This window comes from Scomber scombrus, chromosome 6 (assembly GCF_963691925.1).
Source record: "Scomber scombrus chromosome 6, fScoSco1.1, whole genome shotgun sequence".
Lineage (NCBI taxonomy): Eukaryota > Metazoa > Chordata > Actinopteri > Scombriformes > Scombridae > Scomber > Scomber scombrus.
In genome coordinates this window covers 24,243,136-24,267,737 of record NC_084975.1, presented here as the reverse complement: position 1 = coordinate 24,267,737, position 24,602 = coordinate 24,243,136, and the positions used below count along the sequence as shown (strand labels likewise).

Here is a 24,602-nt window from a genome sequence, read left to right as displayed (position 1 = left end):
GAATTTACTCCAAGTACTGAAGTAGAACTGGTTTTGCAGAAAAACAGGCTGTGACTGATATATTAAATGCTGCTGATGCATTGTTTCGTCACTTTCAATGATGTACTTTGTTAAATTCATTTAATATATCAGACACTTTTATTGGAATTAATGACCTGAGTACTTTTTCCTACTCTGAAAATTATATTTGTCACTACTAACAATGCATCATGTCAACACCTTAAATAAATTCTATTTAGGAAATAGCCAATAAAAAAAACACAAGAACAAATGATCATCAGTAAATAAAAGTGTGTTTTAATGACAATGAAAACATTCAGATTTGACAGACGTTTGAAACATCCAAAAATGTGGATATTCTTTCCACTCTTTCCTTAATTACTAGGACATATTCATCAAATTATGAGATAATTTATGTAAATGAGCAGTAAGAAATAATGGTCAACAATTATTTGAAAGTAAAATCTATATTTAATGTTTTACCACAACTGTCCAGATCTAGAGAGGTGCTGGGTGCACCGCCTCTCAGGGAGTAGCTCCTATCCTTGGGCCACTGCCATGGGACTGAAACCCCTCCCCCACCTTCTCATGCACATATATTGTTGCTAATTTGTTGATTAATGCTAATTGTTACTTATTTGGACTGTTTTGTTGCAAGATTGATTAAATGATTGATTGATTGATTGATTGATTGATTGATTGATTGATTGATTGAAATATATTTCTCATGTCCAATGCAAAAGAAAGTCAAAGTATTGCTACTATGCACTGCACATCTGAACCCATTCTTGTGTCTTCTTGTGTCATTTATAGTAACAGGAAGAGAAACACCCTCTTAGACTGAAAACCCCACATGAAGATTGATAAACACTGAGAAAAGGACCCAGCCCTTCAAAAACTAAAAGAGACACCATGACACCAATATGTGCTAGCAAAGTAACGGCAGGTATCGTGAAAGTTCAAAGTGCCAATTCCTAGAGGTGCAGGAAACATTTTATCACTATTTAGCACTATGGGTAAATCCATGCAGGTTCAACAGCTCAGAGTACTAAACATTTCCAACCACAATACTTCAGTTGTTTAAAATGTTTAATTTGGCATATGGGACTGCTGATACAGCTCAGCCTTAATCTGACAGCTAATACCCCAACGTGTGCCTCTGGTAGTCTTCACATATTGAGTCTTGACTTTTTTTTGGAGTGAAGAGGAATTATTAAGGATTATAAAAGTATATTTGACAGACATTCCGTTCAGTAAAACCTTTGCCTTTCGTAATGTTTAAAAGTTAATCTCGGTTTTGTTATTTTTACATTCAGCCACTTGGCAACCACACTTGTCAACTGAAATGTAGGAGTGCTCTATCTTTGTGCCATCAGAGCAGATCATCTCCACCTCCTTCTTGCTGGTGGCCATTTCTTGACAGCACGAGCATGAATGCATCAAACTGTTGCTCTCTGCCGAGTACCTGTAAATAAAGACAGTTCCAGATAACCATCAGTGCCTCGCTGTACAATGTAAACAAATAACCCTCCACATGAAAAACTGAACAGACTGAGAATCTTTGTTATAAATCTCACATTGAGGAGGACCCTCCACAGGACCCCTTGCAGGTTGTGATTTCCACGGGCACAACTGACTTGCAGTTCTTTGTCTCCAGGTAGGTCGTGTTTCTGTATGTTTGGCAGTTGTAACGAGGAACACCTGTGAATAAAAACATGTATTTTAGTAGCCAAATGAAATCTACCACTTAGATAACTGGATGGGTCGATGTTGGAAGATTTAGCCTTTGTTGCGAATATACTCCGGCCAGGTTTTATGAGTTTCCAAATCATAACAGCATTATAGGTGATGTCTACCCAATGAGCCCTAAAGTATCAAGACTCTTTATCATGGAGGCATTTAGTGCTGATATGATTAGTCGGTCAATTGGTTGGTTGATCCACAGAAAATGAATCATCAATTTTGGGTTTTTTAGATGAATGGTCTGACAAAAAAGGGGGCTTAAAGCTTAAAAAGATATCCACAAATTAATAAGTTATGAATATAATTATGAGTTGCATTTTCTGTTTCTACCACAATCAAATCATGCTGAGAGGACCTGAGAATGACATTAAATTAATGTTTCATTTGAGAGTGAAATCAGTCAAATTAAGAAACCTTTGTTTTTACAAGTTGTGAATGAGCTTCATAAAGGAAAGGATAATTGAACATGTCTAATTTGTATGTATGATATCGACTCATACTTACAGGTTATGCAACAACCGTTCATGTCACTTTTTTCAGTACCCTGTAAAATAAACAATATGTGATGTCAGAATTTAGATAAACACAAAGTCACATATGACTCACTTGTAAAAATACTTTTGCTCAAGGTGATATGAAGCTATTTCTTCTTCACTATGTGTACTTTAGCACATTTGGTATATGTATTTGTATTTACTTCCCTCATATGCACCGTTAACATTATACATTAACCAATAGTATTCATAATTTCAGTCCATTTACATGTATTGAGTTTACAGTGCCTATTTTGTCTTCTACATACAATGTCAGTGAATTTAAAACTAAATGTCTCATCATGTGTTTGTCTTTAAAAATTATTTGCCTGAATCAAATGTCTAATATCAAGAAGGTAAATAATCTTTTGCATTAGCAGAGATAGCAAAACTAATCCCTTATCATTTTCATTTATACCTGGCAGATGCCAGTTTTAAACCTTAAAACTGTTACAGACACAGATGCAAAGTCCGCTGCAACATAAGTCAGCATCGGTTCAGATATTTAGCTGCCAGAAATGAGAATTTGTACTTCTTTCTGGTCTGAATTATACTCACAGGAACGCAGTTCTGTGGATCAAACTCGGGACACTTTGTTTCATTTTTAGAGAGGATAAAGTCATCCTTCACCTTCTCACAGTAGTACTTGGTACAGTTGTCATTTGGTGGTGACCAAGTGTGAGAAGACTATTGGAAGAGAAGAAGAGGTCAATCAATATGAACATTTCTGATTAATAACAGTTTAATGTTACGAGAGCATGAGGCACCGATTCGAAAGGTGTCTCCGTTACAATTTACTTACCTCAATAAATATTGGATTAGGGAAACCTGGGAGCTCCAGAATACAGCTTATCTTTTTACAAGATCCACAACAAAGTCCAGATTGAGCTTCAAGCACATGGCCCTATTAAAAAAACACACACAAACATCAACATGGTCTGCAGCTTTATGGATCACTTTAATTAATGCATAATTAGTAAGTAGTAGTATGTACAATATTTCAGCCTTAAAGAAAAACATATTTTGGATATTACTAGTGTTAAGTAGTCACATCCATAATTTCCTAACCCCAAAGCAATTGAAGTGAATGGAATGCATAATTTATGGCGGTCAGAACATAGTTTCCTTTGAAAAAATGACATTGCCCTTCATATCTGGATAACTGTGGAATACACAGGACTATTTATTCAGTAGAAGACATTTTATTCACCTCTACTAACTCAGAAATCTCAGAGACATCTCATGTCTCATAACATGAACAGACAAAACCAAAATGTTTGCACACAACTAAATAACTGTTTAGATGCATGAGAACATATTCTTTTCATCTTTCTAGTCAATGCCAGCATTTAAGGCTGCATCCTCCAAATTTACACATTCAAGCTTATCAGCATGCTCAGATGAAGAACAAAAATGCATCAACAACTGCTGTGCAGGTCAAAGGTATGTTTATATAGATTTTGAAATTGATTGAAATTATGATTCAAATATCGTAGTTGTCAAACAGAATTTGCTATTTCACTTTCACTATATTTAACTAAACTAAACTATACTTAAAAAAAACAGCTATACTTTGAATAGTGGCATTTAAACGTACCTCTGGACAGGAAACGCAGAGCTTCTCGGCACATGCAACGAGATTCAACTTGCTGTCTGGATCTTGTTCATTAGTACAGTAGCATAATTCACAAGGGTGTGTCGAGAACTCCATACTTGGCTGTAAAATAATAAAAGTCATTACATGAGGATGAAACACTGCCTTTTCTGATATAGCTGTACTAAGAATACAACATGCTGTGCAGTTCAGTAGCATGACAATAAAATGTGAACCATTTTGTATAAATATCAAGAAATAAAATCAAAGGTTGGTACATTGTTTTCCCACAAATATATTTTATATATTGATTAGAGTGCTGAAGAATGGTGAGCTATATTCAACTAAAATGATTGATGAAGATACATAGTTAATATATAGTTTTACTTTATACTATACTTATTCATGGAAACATTTATTTGTTGAAACATTTATCTATTTTTCTGTCAAAATATTTTTAGATATGTTTAACACTGAATTATGTAAGGACTAAATTGTAGTTCTTTAGGTTTCCATTTATTATACATAGAATTGTCTTAAAGCTTTTATTTTGTCATCTGGCATACAACACTTAGACATGTAGACTTAATAGAAAACGTAAAATATATACATTATATTACTGCTTACCTTGTATTCAGTATTATTAAAGACACAGACGCCTTTGGGTACTAGATCATAAAGAATGTAAACAGATATGATTAATTAAAGGCTTAAATGCTTAGTTCAGTTTTTAGGTCTTTCACACAGTAATACTAGAAGTAAATGTAACTGAAGCCTATACACAGAGCTTACCACAGGTGTACGTGGAGCAGCAGCTACCAGTTGAGATGTGGACCTCCAACTCAAATCCCAGTTTGCACTTTGTTGGCAATGGACAGGTGTTTCTGTCACATTCTGTTGGTTGGATTAAAATGAAACCAAGATTACAAAAAAAGTAAGATACACTAACTGAAATAATTTATAATATATTTATAATATATATTCCTCAATATATGTAACATTATTTCAATTATGAATGAGTTTCTTAATTGTGAAAAAAGTCCAATTTTTTCTCTTATACTCTTTTAGTGTGCCTATATAATATGCCACCCTAAACTTTTAATAATGGGCCCTTAAATGGACTTTAAAAAAGCATTTGACTTCCATTAAGCCACAATATCCTGAATTTCTGTCCCTGGTATGGGTTAAACTTCAAATGTAACTCACTTGTGAGACCCACCTAGACCCCCAGTTTGTAATGCTTTCTTTATGCCAGGTTTTCAGTTAAGATTCTTGTAAAAGTATTTTTAATCAAACTGAAATAACACTTTCGGGTATATTTTCTCTGGCTTTAGAGCTTCAGAAAACATTATTTAAGTATTTTCACAGGCTAAATAGTACTCCCAATGACTGATAAACTGATCTTTATCTGATCTTGTATGTATCATTTTTTCCCAAAAAACTAAAACAAAAAACTGTTACCATTGTATTATACCTGTCTCTGTTACAACATTATGTCAGCAGATGTAGGCATGTGGAATCACTTACCACATGTCCATGTCTCACAGCAGTCCTCTGTCCGTTTCAGCAACACCTCACCTGTCTTGTTACAGGTTGCAGGTTTTTGAATGGGACATGTGATGGGTTGACACTGAACACTCAGTTCATTCTCAACACAAGCACACTTCTGACAGTCACTCTGCCAAATGTCTCCAATCTGTTTGAGTGATGAAACAGAGTTAATGTCACAGCAACAACAAACACGAAAAATGTGAAATGATGAAAATCATGCACTGTTGCATTTACCTTTTTAGGTTGGCCAGCAGGTCCAGTGCAACCTTTAACAAGAAAAAACAATCAGTGCAGCCTTAAATTTATTTATTCTTTTTTTTTTTAAATCAGATTTTTGGTCATTTAAGAAAATGCTCTTACAGGAGGAAACACAGATGGTGTTTTTTGTACTGAACACAGTCGTCCCCTTCGGGCAGAAACATCCCTCCATAAATTGATTACAGAGCGGGACCCTGTTTCTATTGTCTCCCTGGCATTTTGGTACATACCTATCATTGTATCTATGTATGAAAAGAATGGATGAAAAAAAAAAACCTGCAGTTATTTCATAAATTCAATAATACATTTTTCTTTAGAATTTCAAGCTGCTGCGATTATTTAATTATGGGTATTTACAGAAAAAAATGAGTGATTACCTTGCATCGCAAGTTGGTACAACAAGTGGTCCGCATGGGTTGTAGACTTTATTTCCTTCACATTTAGGTCCTAAAATAATAGAAAGTTGATTTACATATCAAAATGATGAAAGAAGAAATTCAGATGACTACACTGATGGTGAAAAACCTGCACTTACATTTTGCCTTTCTAGCCCCCTGACCATTCAAAGTGCTTTACACTACATGGCACATTCACCCATTTACAAACACGTTCATACGCTAAAGCCAGGAGCTGCCATGCAAGGTGCCAAGCTGCTTATCAGGGAGATCTAATCATTCAAACACTCACACAATGGGTCTGGGTCACATTCCACATATTATGTTACAACTTGTCCATTGACATATGTTTAATATGTTTGATGATGAAGTTGTTTAAATCTTGGGGGCAATCGGGAGTATTTGGGGTACAGTCTCTTGTTTAAGGAAACTTCGACATGTGGACCGGAGAAGCCAGGAATTGACAACCCGCTTTACCTCCTGAGCCACAGCTACCCACAGTGTTTGCGTACCACTACAACAAAGCCATCTTACCACATTGTCCCTTTGTAGTCTTCCTCCAGTCTATACAGACATACTCTTGAGCACACAACATGGCGTAGATCTCCATACTGGAACAACTGATGCTGGGATTCTTTGTGTGGCAAACATCATATTTACAGGCCTCATAAAAGTTATGTGGTGAAATTACATCGTGGCATTTCCCAAACACCCTAATTGTACAAATCAAAACAGAGCAAGCTGTTAATCCAAGTGATACTGGAGATTTAATTTACATTATATTCAATTCATGTATACACTTTAAATTCTTACTTGCTGATCAAAATTTCGCAGATATCAGGTCTGCAAACTGGTGGTCTTGGTTTTAGTGTTGGTTTTGATGTTGTGGTTGTTGTTGTTGTTGTTGGTTTTGGTGTTGTTTTTGTCTGTGTTGTTGTTGTTGTTGGTTTTGTTGTTGTTGTTGTTGTCAATGTTGTTGTTGGTTTTGGTGTCGTTGTTGTTGCTGTGGTTGGTGTTGTTGTTGTTGGTATTGGGTTTGGTGTTGTTGTTGTTGGTTTTGGTGTTGTTGTTGTTGGTGTTGGTGTCGTTGTCGTTGTTGTTGGTTTTGGTGTCGTTGTTGTTGTTGTTGGTTTTGGTGTCGTTGTTGTTGTTGTTGCTGCTGTTGTTGGTATTGGTTTTGGTGTCGTTGTTGTGCGTCTTGGTGTCGTTGTTGGTGTCGTAGTTGTTGTTGCTGTTGTTGTTGTTGTGGTTGGTTTTGGTGTCGTTGTTGTTGGAGGTGGTTTTGGTGTCGTTGTTGTTGTTGTTGGTGTTGTTGGTGTTGTCATTGTTGTTGGTGTTGGTTTTGGTGTTGATGTTGTTGGTTTTGGTGGTGTTGTTGTTGTTGGTATTGTGCTTGTTGTTGTTGGTTTTGGTGTTGTTGGTTTTGGTGTGGTTGTTGTGGTTGTTGGTTTTGGTGTCATTGTTGTTGTTGTTGTTGTTGTTGGTGTTGTTGTTGGCATTGGTGTTGGTGTAGGAGGAGGCTTACAATTTGGCTTATTCTTGTCTTTTACGTACCACTCCTCTGCCATCTCAGAGCAAGAGGGATGAATCTGGCCAGTTGGTAATCTGCAGTCATTTTTTCTATCATTGTCACAGGTACCTAGTGAAAGCAAACATTGACTGTTACAAAAAAATCAATCCACCTTATATGTAACATTCACTGGCACGTCCACATCAATTCTAGTACCGGTGGTATATTTTGATCTATTAACATCAGGTGCAGCCTCATCTGTTCGAGAAGTTCATTCTAACAGCAAATTATCAGCTCACCACACTGTCCCTCCGTGTTGTGGTGGAAAAGGGAAAATGGCAAGTCAACACTGAATAATAGCCCCTTGAACATCACAGCTGCTTCAATTGCCGGGATTCTCAGAAGCAGCTCATCTGCAGTATTTGTGATGGTCAAGTCATCATTAGCGTAGGTTGGAGTTATGCGCTTGCCGTTAATGTATACCTAAAGAAATTAGTGAAATTTGTGAGAGTCTTCCCAAAAAAGGCCCCAGGTTTCTTCATATTTACCATGAATATGACAACACAGAACAATATATTATCACTGCATAGTACTTAAATAAATTCAAGTAAAATAATTAAATTAAGTTAAAGCAATTTGCACAATTTACCATATTCACTGTGTTTGGGTTCCTCTCCTGTTTAAGAATAATTTCATAGTCTTTGTATTGCACAATCAAGGCATTAGGACAGGTTGAATTTACAAAGTCATCACAGTTTATGTTGTCAATAAGGATCGTAAAATTGTATCGAGGAATGATCTCTTTGATCAGGACATAGGTGCAGTTTTTCTGGAAGCTGTAATAATGACCATCAAATGTCACAAAATGAGGATCTCCCCAGCCATAGCAAACACCTGCAACAATTAGATAATAGCAGTGAGTGTTATACCAAAGAAAACAGTATATTTTGCACATATATACACGTATATTTAAGATGTAGCTTGAATATGACATTATTTATGCCTTCATTTTAACTTACACTTGCACTCGTAGTGGAAACAGCAGCCATCTTTATCATAAACCCTAACTGGGGGATGCCCATTTTCACATGTAGGTGGGGTCCCTGGATCACATGGCACATGTTCTTTTACTACTTTTCCATTGACACATGTTTCATTTGCACAATTGTTTAAATTCCAGGTCTCGCCGTGCTGTGTAGGACAAAATTCAACTTTACTACCAAAAAAACAAAACAAAAAACATTTAATACATTCATAGAACATTTGACATATGAGCTGTTGGAGGAATTTGTTTTATGGACATGTGCATGTGATTCAGGAAACAAGGATATTATTTCATATACTGTACATATTATTCTAAGTTGATATATACAATTACACTCGTGATGAAATGTGTAGATAATATATGATATTTTGGGTTTACTTGTATATGTCTTTCAGTTACATATAAGGTATTTAGAATTGTACCGCTAGAATATTTCATTTTATGCCTGTAAATAGGGTGTGGTATTGAGCCCCAGGATGAATAGTAAATGATCTGTTCCTTTAAAATATATATGTGTATAGTTAAATTCAATTACCTTTCTGGATGGCGTGAGATATGAACAGTCTTTTGGTGGTCCCCCTGATCCTGTAGTTGTAATATTTGGTGACCCAGTGGTGGTGGTGGCAGGAGTTGTTGGAGTAATAGGGTTACATGGTCCGGCAGTCTTCTTAACATCGCATGCCAGAGTGCAATATGCAGTAAAACACCAGCCTGCTCCATCAGTTATATTGTACATTAAGCTATCTATATGTAAAAACAAAAACAAAAACAAAGTAGTTAGAGCAAAATCACCAATTACATGAGAAAATCAAGACAAAAACCATTAAGGCGGCCAGTTGTAATCAGATGAGTCAGGTTGCATCGTAAAACAAGTATAACTATCTAATAAGATAACAACATGAACAAAAACTGATGTTAAAATCACATTGCTTACCAGGAGAGAAAAATTGATCCATGTACTTGCAGAAACATACAGCTGGGGTTGAAGACTGAAGAGTTGAAGTTGATAATGTTGTGGTTTCAAAAGTGGGCGAGGTGGGTTTTTCTGTGGTTGTGATTTCTGTGGTGGGTTTTCCAGTAATTAATTCTGTTGTTGTGGGTTTTCCTGTGGCTGTGGTTGGTTTTTCTGTGGTTGCAGTTGGTGTTTCAGTTATTCTGGTTGGTTTTTCTGTTGTGGGGTTTTCAGTAATTAATTCTGTTGTTGTGGGTTTTTCTGTGGCTGTGGTTGGTTTTTCTGTGGTTGCAGTTGGTGTTTCAGTTATTCTGGTTGGTTTTTCTGTGGTGGGGTTTTCAGTAATTAATGCTGTTGTTGTGTGTTTTTCTGTGGTTGGAGTTGGTTTTTCTGTGGTTGGTGTTTCAGTTATTATGGTTGGTTTTTCTGTTGTGATTGGTTTTTCTGTGGTGGGGTTTTCAGTAATTAATGCTGTTGTTTTGGGGTTTTCTGTGGTTGGAGTTGGTTTTTCTGTGGTTGCGGTTGGTGTTTCAGTTATTCTGGTTGGTTTTTCTGTGGTGGGGTTTTCAGTAATTAATGCTGTTGTTGTGGGATTTTCTGTGGTCGTGGTTGGGTTTTCCCTGGTTGTGGTTTGTTTTTCTGTGGTTGTGGTTGGTTTCTTGGTTGTGATTTCTGTGGTGGGTGGTGAGACAAATTCTGTGGTTGCAGGTGAAGGCAATGAGGAAGGTGGCACTGCTGTTGTTGTAGAAACTCTTGGTGTTGAGAATGTGTGAATTGTAGTCACTGACTCAGTTGAAATGCTTGGAGTGACAGTTTGAGTTGTTGAAAAAACAAAGACTGTTGTAGAAGTCGGTGTTTCGGTCGTTGTAGTTGTACGGCAAGGCTCTATTTCTCTAGTGATATTTCCATTTTTTCCACAAACAGCAGTTATACAGCTTCCATCTCCATCATGGGTGTTATAGATTGTATCTCCATAGTCGTATATGTGCCCATTATATAAACAAGTGCAAGCTGCAAAAGATAGACAATACATTATATGGATCTGTATCGTTTTACCAGATGTTACAAATGTGTGTTCAAGATATTTGTATAGTACAAGTAATGATGATTTTGTCACTGACTATCACACGGATCATCTTAACCATAATGTTGTGTTTTACACTCACCTTGCACATCATAGGAGCACTCCACCTTTGTTGAATAACAATAACTGAAAGATAATTAAAGAAAGGTTTCTCTTAAAAAAAGATAAATCAAGAACACAATGTATGTACATATAATACTTTATCGTCTTGTCTTGTTGTATTTTTGTAGATGTATTTAGATACATCTACAAAAATATATAGTAAGCTACAGCTAATGCGCCTATATAATAGTACTTTAAAATACATAATTGTATGATATCAGTATACATACAGTATTTCATCAGTTTTTGCAAAAACAATATAAAGGTGATCATTCGCTTTTTCACCAGCTTCAGCATTAGGAAGATGGAAAGTGCCCTACCACTTGTGACAGTTTTCCTTTGGTGTCATCATCTCTCCTTCTTTATAATGCTTCCCTTCATCATCATAGCAGCCACATTCCTTCTCTGACACGCACTTCATGGTAACTTCTTCAAAATAAGATTGTTCGGGTGGGCAAGTTGGATAACAGCCTTAAAAAGATAAATGCTACTGTAAGTCGCAATACTAGCACAGACAAGAAGGCCACCTTAAACCATGTGAGAAACTCTGAGTTGTGAAAATAGATGAAAAATCAGTGACACGTCAGGCAAGCACAACTGTGTTTAGCATTGTCTGTGCAGTGGGTCATACATGTTCAGTCAACTTTCCATGAATAATTATAACCTTAAAATAAAATAAACCATCACTTTCATGTTAGATATACCTTCTAATGCAGGAATTTGATTGGAACATCTTCCTGAGGGATTACTGCATGTTTTCATGCACGGATTTCCACAAGGCTTATAGTGCCATTCACACTCTCCATCAGTGTTGTAAAAATCACAGAATAGAGCTAATGAAACAATAGAAAGGAATATTAAAAAGATACAATAATACATTACATAATCATGTATGTAATCTTCATAATAAAGTGAGTCAAGTTTTGTTCGTAAACTTGCTGATGCTCACAGATTACGATAATCGTTATACACTGTGTTTTTTTAGGTTTATTTCCTTACACCAACTAAACACTCACGGCAGATTTTGGGAGTTCTCCATCTCACACAGGCTCCGACCTTATTACAGACTTCTGCATAGGCTGCTACAGCCGAGCAGAAACACTCACAATCTCCTCCCGTATTGCAGGCACATGTGTCTCTCACACAGGCATCATAATAGTTTTGGTGATCCACCTTTTTAAAAGAAGTCATTATAAATGCAAGTATGGGCTGAATTATTCTCTGCTAACTAATTACATAGAAAGTCATTGTTTAGACATTTGACTAATTGCTATGACATTGTTTGACATTACATGCCATGTAATATTGCTAGCCAGTTTTACCTTTGCATGGCAGGCAGCAAACACTTCACTCTTGATAATGCTGCAGTGTTTCTCTGCCCATGCGTGCCTGTAGGAGTACAGAGTGCAGGGATTCTTTTGTGCTTCTGTGTCAGGGCAGGTAGGTGACATTTTCCAGCTGTTTCCAAACTCAAGAGCTTCAACAACAACGTCTTTGTTTCTGGTGGTGAAATCGTTCTTGATATTTCCATCGTAATTCCCACACAGACCACACACTTTGCCCTGGAATAAAATGACAGGTAGTTAATTTGTAAAATGGCAACCATATGAATTTGTATCTAACAAGCTGTATGTCCGCCCACCTACCTTGAATGTGGAGCTGAGTTTGATCATGATTGTTGTCTTCTTATTCCAAATGAGAACAAGACCATTCTTTGCCTCAATGACAAGATACATACCGATAGTGTGAACCTTATAGGGTATGTTTAACCCCTTGCTTTGTTTGATAGCTCTGACATTTTCCTCTGAAAGAACAATTTCACTGTTCTGAAAAAACAAAACAAAACAAAATATACTCACAGATATTTTCAGCACTTTTCAAATGTATCTAAATTGCATGTAGTAGTGTTTTGTACCCCCAAGAAGAGCTTGACAGCAGTGGAATGGCTGCTTTCAGTTATTCCATATTGATTGCGCTCAGTCAGGACCCTGAACGTGCCATTCATATCATCCCCACAGTAATCCTAAAATATATTAATGTCAGTATCACAAGATTTACTTTAGCCAAAGCACAAAGACTAAATATAAGTATGTGTGATACCTGAGTGAAGACGTAGCCACAGTCCCCAGTGAAGGAGAATTTCTTTTCATCAAAAGTGATGTAATGCCCTTCTCCATATATTGTACAGGTTTGACCACACTCATGATCCGTACATTCCCATTTTCTGCTTTTGCAAGTGCTATGATTCGAAATAATACATTTATGTAAAGTTATATATCAAAATTCAAAAAGGACACAAGGAAATATGAACTGACAGAGCACAACATTACAGTAGTACAAGAGCACTCACCAGGTATTACAGTCCACAGTGATTGTCTGTCCAGATTTATAGGATTTTCCACCATATGTGCAGGGACAGTGCTCCTCCTTAACACAACCCCCTTTACCATCTGACAAAAGGCCATCAGGACACACACAGCCGGAGACACACTGTGTACTGACCTATACAGTGTGACAGCAATGCATTTAATATGTGATTCATCTGATTTTGAATACATGTGTAGAATATGCAACAAAATGTATTAAACATAATCTCAATCATACACATTCTGCGTCCAGAGTCTGGCAGCTTTTTTGGCACTCTGATCCCTTGTCACTGGCCTCTGCACGCGAGCAATTGAAGAAAACCATTGGATCGTAGCATGCTGATGACAAAGACAGTAGTGTGTTGCAAAGGACACCACTGCGTGCTTTGAATTGCTCATACTATGCTTTGCTATACAAGCAATGCTATGACAAAGTGAGTGCTTTGTACCTACATTCATATATGTAGCTGCCTTTACAGCTTAATTTTCCCGCATGGCAGTAGCTGAAATACACAGAAAGATAGTTAACATGGACAAAGGAAAGAAAAGCCTCTTGTTGTTTCTTGCCAATTTCTGCTCTTTTCTTGCTAAAACATGAACTATCCAGGGCCGAGGTCCCCAACCAGTCTAGCCTTAGGATCCATCACTTACCTCAGTAAGTAATGGTCCATGTTTAAGATAACTTGACACCTCCATTATCTTAACTACTTATTGTTTTAAGGGTTGCAGGGTCCCGGAGACTATCCTAGCACACATTAAGCAAGATGCAGTGAGTACCTGGAAAATTAACCTGTCTATTACACGTACAAAATGATAACTACATTCACACGGCCAGTTTAGAGCTTCAAATTCAAAAAAACTATCTTTGGAGTACAGGTTGAAATCCTGAGCTCTGGGAAGAAACCCTCAAAACACCAAATTACCACAGAGAGTCATCTGATTTATTACTCAAAACTAGGACCTTTTGCTCTGCTAAACACTGAGGTAACCTGTACCTTCGACCTTCAACACATTAATAAGCCTAATAATTGCTTGATTTTTTTGGGAAAGACAGAAGGCCAGTACTTCACTACTTACAACATACTGAGGATTTTTTCTTTTTTTTTTTTAAAACAAGATTTCATAAATTCCATATCATAGTTGTGTTTGGCCCTGTTGTCGGATGAGCCAGGTTCATCTCCATCTATGTTATTAGCAGTAAGACCACTACACTGTGCGAGGCAGGTATTAGTAAGCTATTTGTATGGTAAAGCTTACCACCAATTTCCCCCTGCATACTGAAACAGTGTTTCAAAACACATGCTGGAAATTTGTTACACTTCAAAGTTATTTTCACTCACATTGCAGGCTATCTGCTTAGTTCACCATGACCTAGAACGACAGATTTAAGAATAATTTGTTGCCATAATGTGTCTGTAAATATTGAAATCCTCACCAAGTTTTTCCATTGACCTTCATGATGTCCCCGGACTGCACATTCTTGCCTTCCATATAGCAGGAGCAATGTGAGGCTGACATACACTCCCCCTTTTCATTTAGGTAAGTTCCTTCAGCACAGCCGCAGCCATCAAATGGGGTTAATTCAACCTCACATGTTAAGTCTGACTGACCAAGAGAGTGACAGGTGCGACCACAGCTTGTCATCTGGTAGCCATACACGAAAGTAGAAGGGCAGCCGGTTGTGTATTTCTCTGTTGAAAGAAAACACCTCACTTACAGCCACTTTTAAATAAGACACATAAATTCTCATTTTCACACTTGATTGTTTGGGTAAAACATACGGCACACAGTGTTCCTCCATCCACTCAGTGAGACACCTGCAGCAGCACATGCATGGACATAGGAGGAGATGGCAGCACACATGCACTCCTCACTCTCCTCACAGGCACACGTGTCATAAATACAAGACTGTGGAGAGAAACAGCAACAAGCTAAATATGCTGTTTTTAAACAATGAATAAAAAATACATACGCACACATATATTAGACCGCACGTAAAAAAAAGAAAGAAAAAAAGCTTACATCGTGATAGTCTTGTGGGTCTATTTCAGAATGGCACCGGGCAAAAATTCCTTTTTTGTCTGACAGCAAGGAGCACCAGTATTTGGCATATTTTTCTACAAGAACAAATTAACATGTTAGATGGTTACCTTGAAAAATGACACATACAGAGCATAATGTCAGTTAACCTACCTTTGTCTATACTCAGATCGCAGGGGTCCTGAAGTATGTTTGTCACATCTGGACAGCTTGGTTTGGTCTTCCAAGTGTTGGCAAATGTAACAGCTGTTCCCTCAGTCAGTCCCTGTGTGGTTTTGAAGTCATCAGCCTCAACATCATTAAAATCTCCACAAAGACCTGCATAAAGATAATACATTTAAAAAAAAGATGAAATACACAATAAAACATGCAATGAAATAGTGGATATTTTGCAGTGTAATCAAAAAAGGTACAGAATGAAAACACACCATTGAGTTTTCCCTTATTGGACACAGATGCTTTGATGTAAACCTGCATAATGGGTGTGAGCTGAATATCAAGATGAAGCCCATAGGTGGTATGGATAACAATGTAAAATGTTGATGGGCTGAAGATGGTTATGTCATCTGTGGGAGAAAAACATATTCACATTGAATTAACAGTTGAATTAACATAAACTCAAAGTCAGTTATCTGTGATGAATACCGAAATGAACCAACCACTCACCCATGTAAAGAGGCAGTTGAGAGAATAGTTTCCTGACAAAAACTTGTCCGTTAGCTCTAACTGCAATCATCTGCAGTCGGAAAAATGACAAAATATGTAGTTAAAAGATCAGGAAACATGGAAATGGAAGTATATTTTATGGAGAAAATCCAATAAATATGTTTTTATTAGGTGGAAACAATAATATACTGTAGTATTACCAGATATTTTGGCAGTAGTAGAGTGACTGCAGACAGGCAAGTTGATTTATCTGACTTTTCACATGTGTTCAGGTCACCCAGGACAGTGAAAGTCCCATTGACTTCCTAAAGTCAAGAAGTTAAAAAAAATGCACTTAATTATTTACAAGTACTGCTATTTGGTTTGTGAATCAAGGGATAAATTGCTTTAAAGGATAGGTTCACTTTTTCTTTTCAAACAATATCAATAAGTCCTCCAGTTTAAACAACAAAGGCTGAATGTCTACAAAAAAAAATTCAGGTCCCTATGGCAGGTGGTTAGCAAAACATTGTGATTTGAGTTTAAATGATTATTTCATTAATTTTAGGTAACAACAAGAATCATGATCATGATTTTTTTTAAACTTGCGGTTGTAAATGGGATATGAACATCGTTCTCCTGTATTAAAGTCTAATATTTTGTTGATCCATCCATCCACACTGACCTCCTCACAATGACTTTGACACTATATATTAACTTCAGCTGATTTCCTTCTTTGCTCCTGTAATAATCACTATGGCCACTAGAGAGCTTCTGTCACTTGAATGCAAATATCTGTGTTTTTTCTCTAGAGGACAGTCTTAACAACTTACTAACATGCCCATTTGTACAGTGAAATTGTTTTTGCCCCCTGAACATACTTCCAAAGTATGTGTGATGTCTCCAGTCATTGTCCTGTGCAAAAAATGCATGCCTAAGTTTCTCTGAATATAACGTCATATTGGTTTATTTGAATGAAGACTGCGGATATTGTCCCCACTGGAAATGCACAGAAAAATAAACTGTTTCAAAGTAAAAATGGGCACCTGACTGTTGTTGTAAGACAAATTGTGAACCTGTCCTTTAACTCTGAATACCTCACCTTTGAGAGAACATAAGAGCATTCTCCGTGGAAAGTGTATATTTTGTCATCGTAGGTGGAGATGTGGGAGCCACCCAGTATGGAGCAGATACCAGGACAGTTCATATCCTCACAGCTCCACTGACCCTGTGTACAAGTGCTGTCAACAGAGTTTAGTCAGTTTGACTGAGCTTCAAATACACGTTAAAATATAAAATTATATTGAAGATTGTGAGGTTATTACCATTTTTGACATGTCTTTGAGTAGGATTCCCCTGGTTTGAATGACTTGCCTTTGTGTAAGCAAGAGCACTGGCCAACAGGAACACACCCGCTTTGTGTAATGTCATCAAAGACAGTCCCTTGTGAGAGGCATAATGAAGTTATTAGCCTTAAGCCCACAGTAAACTGCTCTGGACAATGCAAAACGTGTAGTCATACATGTGTGGGTGGTGCAGGGATTTATTTTATTTATTTTAATGTCAATACCAGAGCTGGAGCCCGGAAGGTGTCATGAGGGAAAAAATTGCTTTCTTGATTAAATGGTAAGCACAAATGAATAAGATGATAATATTTATCAATGTTTTTGACATGATGTATTAACATATGTGTAAGAAAGACAACAAAAAATGTTTAATTTTGAATCTTAAGTATATCGACACATCGCCATCCAAAATCAAAACAAAACTGCATTTATTCTAACCACCACATTTATATTTCAGCGTACATTAGGTGACAATTTCCATGGTTTTGTGGTACATTAGGCTAAACAGTGTTACTGTATAGTACATTTACACCTACACTGTCCGATGTAGCATTAGAACTCTATAAAGAAGAGTGTTATTCATTACATTTGTCCTTGCCCATGAAGAGATAGCCTAAATATGTTCATATGGACTAATTCATTTGTTACTCCTAGACAACTTAGTACCAAACCAGCATGCTAGCCTGCTGCTAAAACTGTAATTTCAGTTTCTTTTACAGTTAAGTTACAAGTAATTAAAGTAATTTGAGAGCATGAAGTAGGCCTACTAAATCCTTACAGTAATCGTTAAAGTCAAGAGCAAAAATCAAGTAATTCAAAACATGAATTAGAAATCAATATAGACTAATTCTTTAAAAAATCTGACAACTGCTGGTTTCTGTACAAAAGTAGATTAAACTGGTTTTAAAATCAAGAAACATACCAGATGGACAAAAGCATCCATTCACGCAGTGATCCTCACATACTTGGCTTCTCTGGGGGTTGCTGCAAGTGTCTGTACACGGACTACCACATTCCCTGTACTCCAAGTTGAATGGGCATGTTTCAGCTTTTCAACACAAGAATGTTACAATTGAGAGAGAATGAATCTGATAAATAACTACAGAGACAACATCAAAGCTCAAACTTGCATATTTTCTTATTCCTGTACCTACCACACAGTTGTGCGGTCTTCCATTGTTGTGGATTTCCACCTGCATGAGCACATTGACGGGAGTACTCTGATATGGTTGAACACAAGCATGACAAACTACTGCTGTTACAGTGGGACAGGTCCTTAACACAGGCGTTGATGAAGGAGTCAGTATCAATTAGGTCTCTACAGCTGAGGAATGCAGGTCCAGACAGAATGTCCTTACACAGGTATTTCTGTTGGCAAAAGTATTTAATGCATTTAAATTGTATTTAAATTGTATTTAAATGTTGTATATTTGAAGCCAGTGTAATTTACTTACCTGATTTGCATTGGTCTGTGTGGCTAGGGAGGAAAATTCCTCACATTTTTCAGTAGGACCATTGGATTTCCAGACCTCTCCAAAATATTCAGTAGTTATAGAATCCCCTGTTTCTAAAGTAAAAAAAGTTTATAGTAAATGTGAATACTGTCATTGTGTGGCTTGTTTTAAGCTTTTGTATTAAGTATCTTATTTACCTGTTTTAAACTCGTTATACATCTGAACTCCGTTGAAGTCGCCACACAGTCCGCATGTCTGATTTTTGAACTTTGCATCCAGCTCAACCTTAAAATTAGGTTTGAATAAAGTGTACAAATAAAGAAGAAATGTCTTCATTACAGTTAATATTATGTACTTGTTTCCAGATGTCATTTGTTGCGTATTAGTCTGATGAAGCTGACTTTCTTTTTGGTGTTCAACCATATCTAACAAGAATGGAAGGTTTGAACATTTAGTGCGACAGCTCAGAAAACGTCATCTACTACAAACGTAATAGCAACTGAACTTTTAATGGAGACAGACAACTTGTGTTTTCAACAAAAGTGTATGCTGTTGAATGAATATTGGTTTTGAGTAACTAGAGTTACATCCCTTTTCTGCTGTTGTTCGGAGACACTGGTTGTGAATTGTTCTCTTAAATATTTAGCATTTTAACATCACCTGTAGTATTACGAACTTAACTCAAAAAATGTCCTGTGTAAGTGTCACTTAAGACACTGAACCCTTCACAGTTGCTTACCTTTGATTTATAATGGATTAATTGGAGTAAGAATGACACATAATGCAATTCCTGAATAGTGGCCAAACTCAATATACCATAAATATTTGCACAGCTCAGTGACCTTTATGTATCAGTTATTAAAACAATAATGTAAATCAGTGTCATTTATTAATTATAGTATAATCATATGACAAGTTCAATGTAAGTACACATACCCAGAAAGATTCTTCTTCATTCCACATGATGTTCAAACCCAGCTTTGCCACGATTTTGACATAGGAGACAGATCTTTCAATTGAAATGCCAACCTGGCTAAATGGTATGGTGACACTAGAGGGGGAGATCACTGTAAGATTATAAGACATTAAGCATGACTGTAACAAGTACATCAGTGTTGATGAAACGTTATCAAAACAGTCTCGTAACAAGGAGAACTGAACTACAGACTCACAAGTTATCATCGACTTTGATGGAAGAGCTGGACAATTCCACCACGACCCCATCTAGTCTCATAGAGACCTTCTTAATGCTGGTGACCCCATTTATCTCTTCCCTTTGGAGCTGGATATTGAAATCCTCATAGCTTCCCTTACAACGGGATGCAAGGATATAGTTGCAAGTAGAGGGAAGCTGGAAAAAATCTCCATCAAAAGTCTTAAAATGGTAGTTTCCCCACGTACTGCACAACTGGAAATCGGGGGATGTCGTTTCTAGTTTGTGGGTGAAATAGCATTCATTATACAATACTTAAAGTTGTAAATCATTTTTTGCTGAGATAGCCAATAACCCTCTACTCATTGAAGAGGGACACCTAAAAGCTGTAACACACAAACATCTGATTAGAATTTCTTGTTTATTGTTTTCATATCATATTGTAAAGCAAAAAATCAGTATATACATGACAAAAATCCAACACTTCACATTAATTTGATCAAATCTCCTTCTCAGAATAGGGTCCTTTATACTTGATAAACACTACAGGACAATTTGTTTGGATGAGGTCTAATCTAAGCGTAGATATAAGCACATGATATATGCAGCTATTTTTGTATCCCACTCAGTATACATACCACTAGTTACTACAGATAATCCAAAGCAAAGGGTGAACCATGTTATCACCCAGTCAAGCGACATTCTGGCTGTTCTCATGAGTAGTCCGTTCTTCAGCCAACTGGTACCAAACTATCGATGTCATGTAATATATTTCATTAGGTGTTTGCCGTGAAGGAGGGGTAAGAGAGGAAACTTGGGAGTCAACCCTTATGGTTTTTGTATCCAGTTAGATCACGCCCATAAAGAGGTTGCTTATAAAAACAATTGATCTACATTTGTCTAAGTCATGAAGAATCCTATCAATCATTAAGGTTGACTGTGAAAAGAACATCAGTGTCTATGAAGAGTTATCAAAACAGTCTTACAATAGGCGTGACTGAGCTACAGGCTTACATTTTATCAATGCTCATGCTTCATGGTTCTATTTTGATGGTAATCTTCGGTAAACATTAACATACATCCTATAAGCAAGAGAAATATTTAAAATTGCCAACTGACATACAGTGCGGTTGATGAATCATTAAAATGTACGTTCTTATTATAATACAGTTTTATTCGGTGTATATTAAACTGTGTTATTGTGGACTTTTCTCGCTGGTGCAGTGAGTGTACAATAGGCTGTTCAAGATTTGGTTTGTATTTACTGAAGGATTGAGTAAATGTGTTGATAGTATTAATAATATTAATAATAATAATAATAATAATAATAATAATAATAACTTCATGTGTATAGCACCTTTCATACAAGAAATGCGGCTCAAAGGGCTTTATAACAAAATAAATTACATGCAGCAAGTGTTTCCCATGAAAAACATAAAAGAACACAAAATTATATGATGAAACATTAATGTAACATAAGATGAAAAATAAAAACACACTTGATAACATTAATAAACATAATATCAAATTAAGTGGAGATACAATTCATAAAATGCATACTTCAGTGGGGGTAATTTGAGACTTAATAAGAGAAAACTCAGAAAGTATTTCGTCATGTGTACACAATCTGTAAATCGGCGCTTACGTCTCTGAAGCTATAAGCAAACAGAACCTTCCTTTTCCCAACAGACACAGACTCACTGGTCTTGATTAACTGAAATCAGCTTACCAGAATGTCCTCCCACAGGTTTAACCTCACTGTGGGTCTTGTTTGTGTCAAGTGCAACCCGAAACTGACATGAAAAAAACACTCTTAGTGATGCTGTCGGGCTTAAAAAACACATATCAGTCTTTTTTTCTCAAATCCACCAACCACTGATGTCGAACCACTTGGTAATATTAATAAACACAAGATAAAATAAAATGAAATGCATAATGTGAATTCTTATGGTAGATCCATAAATCACTGGACCACACATTGACCAAACATTTGCCAAAGACTTACAGACCTTTGAAATGTTTATTGACAGTCTAGCATGACCCTTTGTACTTACTTGGTAGCATTGTTTGTAAAGTACACACTAAAAGTAAGTTTTACCAATAAGCTAGTTCCGATGTAACCATCTGTTGTGCCTACAGATTAAAGTTATAATCTCAAAGATTTTCATTCAAAGAAATATCTTTTAAGTCACCATCTATTGCTGAATGAGGTAACACAAAGGTCATTGAGCCTATGGCCAATGATGAAAGTTCTTGCATTTGCAGTATTATGATTACTACGAACCGGGTGTTTAGTGACGCATTTTCCATTACCCAGTGGTTGATCTGCCAGAGAACGTATGGTCGACCTAACACAACAGACTTAACACCATATGGTGCCGCCATAGAGAATGAAATTGAGACTTTCAAGATTGCCACTTTGAGGTACCTGCATATAGAAAATGAGATTGTGACAAAAGTTGGGTTAGTGAGACCAATATCATTTTTGACACCCACTGTCCAGTATAATTTGTAGCCGATGGCCACCACAGCCCAAGAAAATATCTCCCAATTATTGAAATGATTGCCATTTGTGCAGACATTCAATGTGCCCAGACGATGAATCCTAATAGCTTCTTAGTGACCCCCTGACTTTTCCTGTTCTGCTAACATGTAGTTCCATGTGGTTGTGATCACATCAAACAGTTCAACAGCTACTGGAAAGATTGCTATAATATTTGATACGGACATTTCTCTTCTTCAGGATGAATTGTAATAACTTTTGGGAAACTCCCAACTGTTCATCTACACTGCATGCACAATTATTAGGCAAGTGAATATTCTGACCTAATCATTATTTCCATGCACATTTTCCAACTCCAAACCACAGAAACTTGCCTGAATGCTTATTGGATTTAATAATTTGATATCTATTTGTGTAATGAAGGAGGATGATGCCTGAAGTATTTAACACCTTATATTGAGGTGTGCATAATTATTAGGCAGCTTAATATACCTCATGTAAAATTGTAAATGCCAAAACTTGTAAAATGCTTTTCAGATGGATGCTAAACTCTTCACTGCTGGACAATCAAAGGTTTTGTTGTGAATAATCAACAGGAAAAAAAAAACGCATGGAGAAGAAAAGGCATAAATGAACTGCTAAACACTTGACAAGCTTTAAACGTGAAGCTACTAGGAACACATTATGCTTCAGTGCTACCATATTTCACAACTGAAACTTACCTGGGGTGTCCAAGAGTACAAAGTGTGAAGTGCTTAAAGACACGGTCAAGGTAAAGAGGGTCTAAACACTGCCACCGAATAAGAGCCACAGGTTGAAGTGTCAAGTTTGGGCTAAGAAATACCTGAAGGCAGATATCTCAAAGGCTTTATGGACAGATGAAATGAGAATGACTTCATGGACCAGATGGATGGGAATCAACTCCTAAACCTACTGCCAGTTTCTGGAGGATACTTTCTTCAAGCTTTGGTGCAGGAAGAAGTCCTCAGAATTCAAGATAGCCATGATCTTTATGGAGGACAAGTACTCCTCTCCGTGGCTAGCCACAAAAGGCCTCAAAGATGACCGAGTAATGACCTGGCCCCCTTCCTCAACTGACCTAAATCTTACTGAGACTTGTGGCTATATATTGGTCCCTGAATATGTTTGAAAAGCTAGAAATCAGTGATGGACTGGTAATCTGGCAGATTGGGCAAATGCCACAAGGGCAGCGAGACTCTGGGCCACTGGGCCCCTCAGAATGGATTATTAAATTGATCTAATGAAATAAATTGACAAGAAGTACGCTGAACACGGAAAATGTAGCCTACAGCATCTGATGAGAAGACTGAACTTGTGGCAGAGGTAGGGTGACTAGACATCCTGAAAAATTGATTCTTCATTCTCATATTTTCCCCTGACAAAGATGAAACTCACTTTTCCTTTGATAAACATTAAGTTTTGAGGTTAAATAACGTTTTTGATTGAATGAGATCATTGTATTTATACAATAATACAAAAGAATCCTGAGAAATACAGTTTGCCCAATAACTGCACCAAGTGTAACTGCTTGCTAAACATCAGCCTTTTAACACTGTCATTGTGATCATGTGCATGCTCACAGAGGGGCTAACATATCTGTAGACTGTCTTGTTTAGAAATACTTTCCATATCTTGCCTACATTTCTGTGATGTAAGTGAATATTTTACAACAGATTGACTTTAGATGCCATTCGCACTCCCAAATTGATTATTGGTAAAATGTTGACTCTTTATTGAAAAAATGTTTAAAACATGGCGCCCCAATAGAAAGTTACAGATGTTATTAAAATGAGGCTAATCCAAAATATGGCAAATGAATAATACTATAAATGCTTTACAAATTTGAACATTTACACAAAGGTTTACAATACTAGAACTACTAGTGTTGTCTATAAATAAAGGAAGTTCAATCAGTAAGGTAGTTGCAGGGTGAGGGATGTACGATTGTTTTTTATTTTTTATTATGTATTTTTTAAATATTTCTTGTTGTTGTTTTATTCTTTGTAAGGTGACCTTGGGTGACTTGAAAGGCGCCATCTAAATAAAATGTATTATCATTATTATTATTATTATTATTATTATTATTCATACTTTCTAGTCTATATTTATCTTTTTAATTGCAAAACATCTGCACAGAGAGATGTAATATGTACCCTCATTACTTGTAATTCATAACAAATCAGTACCCTGTACTTTTGTTGATGGATTGCACCATCTTGCTCTAAGTTATATGTTATACATATATCGTTTTTATTTTTTAAATCTTAGTAAGTATTTTGCTATATATACTGAATATATATTTGCTGT

General features: G+C 36.6%; 1 protein-coding gene across 1 annotated transcript; it reads right to left on the bottom strand.

Annotated features, from left to right (window-relative positions):
* Positions 1 to 1,372: 1,372 nt before the first annotated feature.
* LOC133982500 (mucin-5B) lies at positions 1,373 to 23,279 on the bottom strand. The gene is made up of 36 exons (XM_062421554.1): positions 23,209 to 23,279; positions 22,997 to 23,028; positions 19,791 to 20,085; positions 19,555 to 19,669; positions 18,816 to 18,903; positions 18,619 to 18,731; positions 18,319 to 18,532; positions 18,087 to 18,212; positions 17,144 to 17,261; positions 16,905 to 17,059; positions 16,029 to 16,131; positions 15,840 to 15,895; positions 15,602 to 15,739; positions 15,327 to 15,491; positions 15,156 to 15,250; positions 14,915 to 15,041; positions 14,569 to 14,824; positions 13,587 to 13,636; positions 13,372 to 13,472; positions 13,118 to 13,269; positions 12,868 to 13,006; positions 12,683 to 12,790; positions 12,414 to 12,593; positions 12,090 to 12,329; positions 11,784 to 11,940; positions 11,472 to 11,600; positions 11,088 to 11,238; positions 8,234 to 8,420; positions 7,172 to 7,216; positions 5,398 to 5,566; positions 4,663 to 4,764; positions 4,498 to 4,538; positions 3,079 to 3,129; positions 2,835 to 2,963; positions 1,578 to 1,670; positions 1,373 to 1,465 (listed from the first exon to the last, which is right to left on the bottom strand). Exons 1-36 carry the CDS (start codon positions 23,277 to 23,279, stop codon positions 1,373 to 1,375), a joined length of 4,584 nt encoding a protein of 1,527 aa, XP_062277538.1.
* Between the last annotated feature and the right edge of the window lie 1,323 nt (positions 23,280 to 24,602).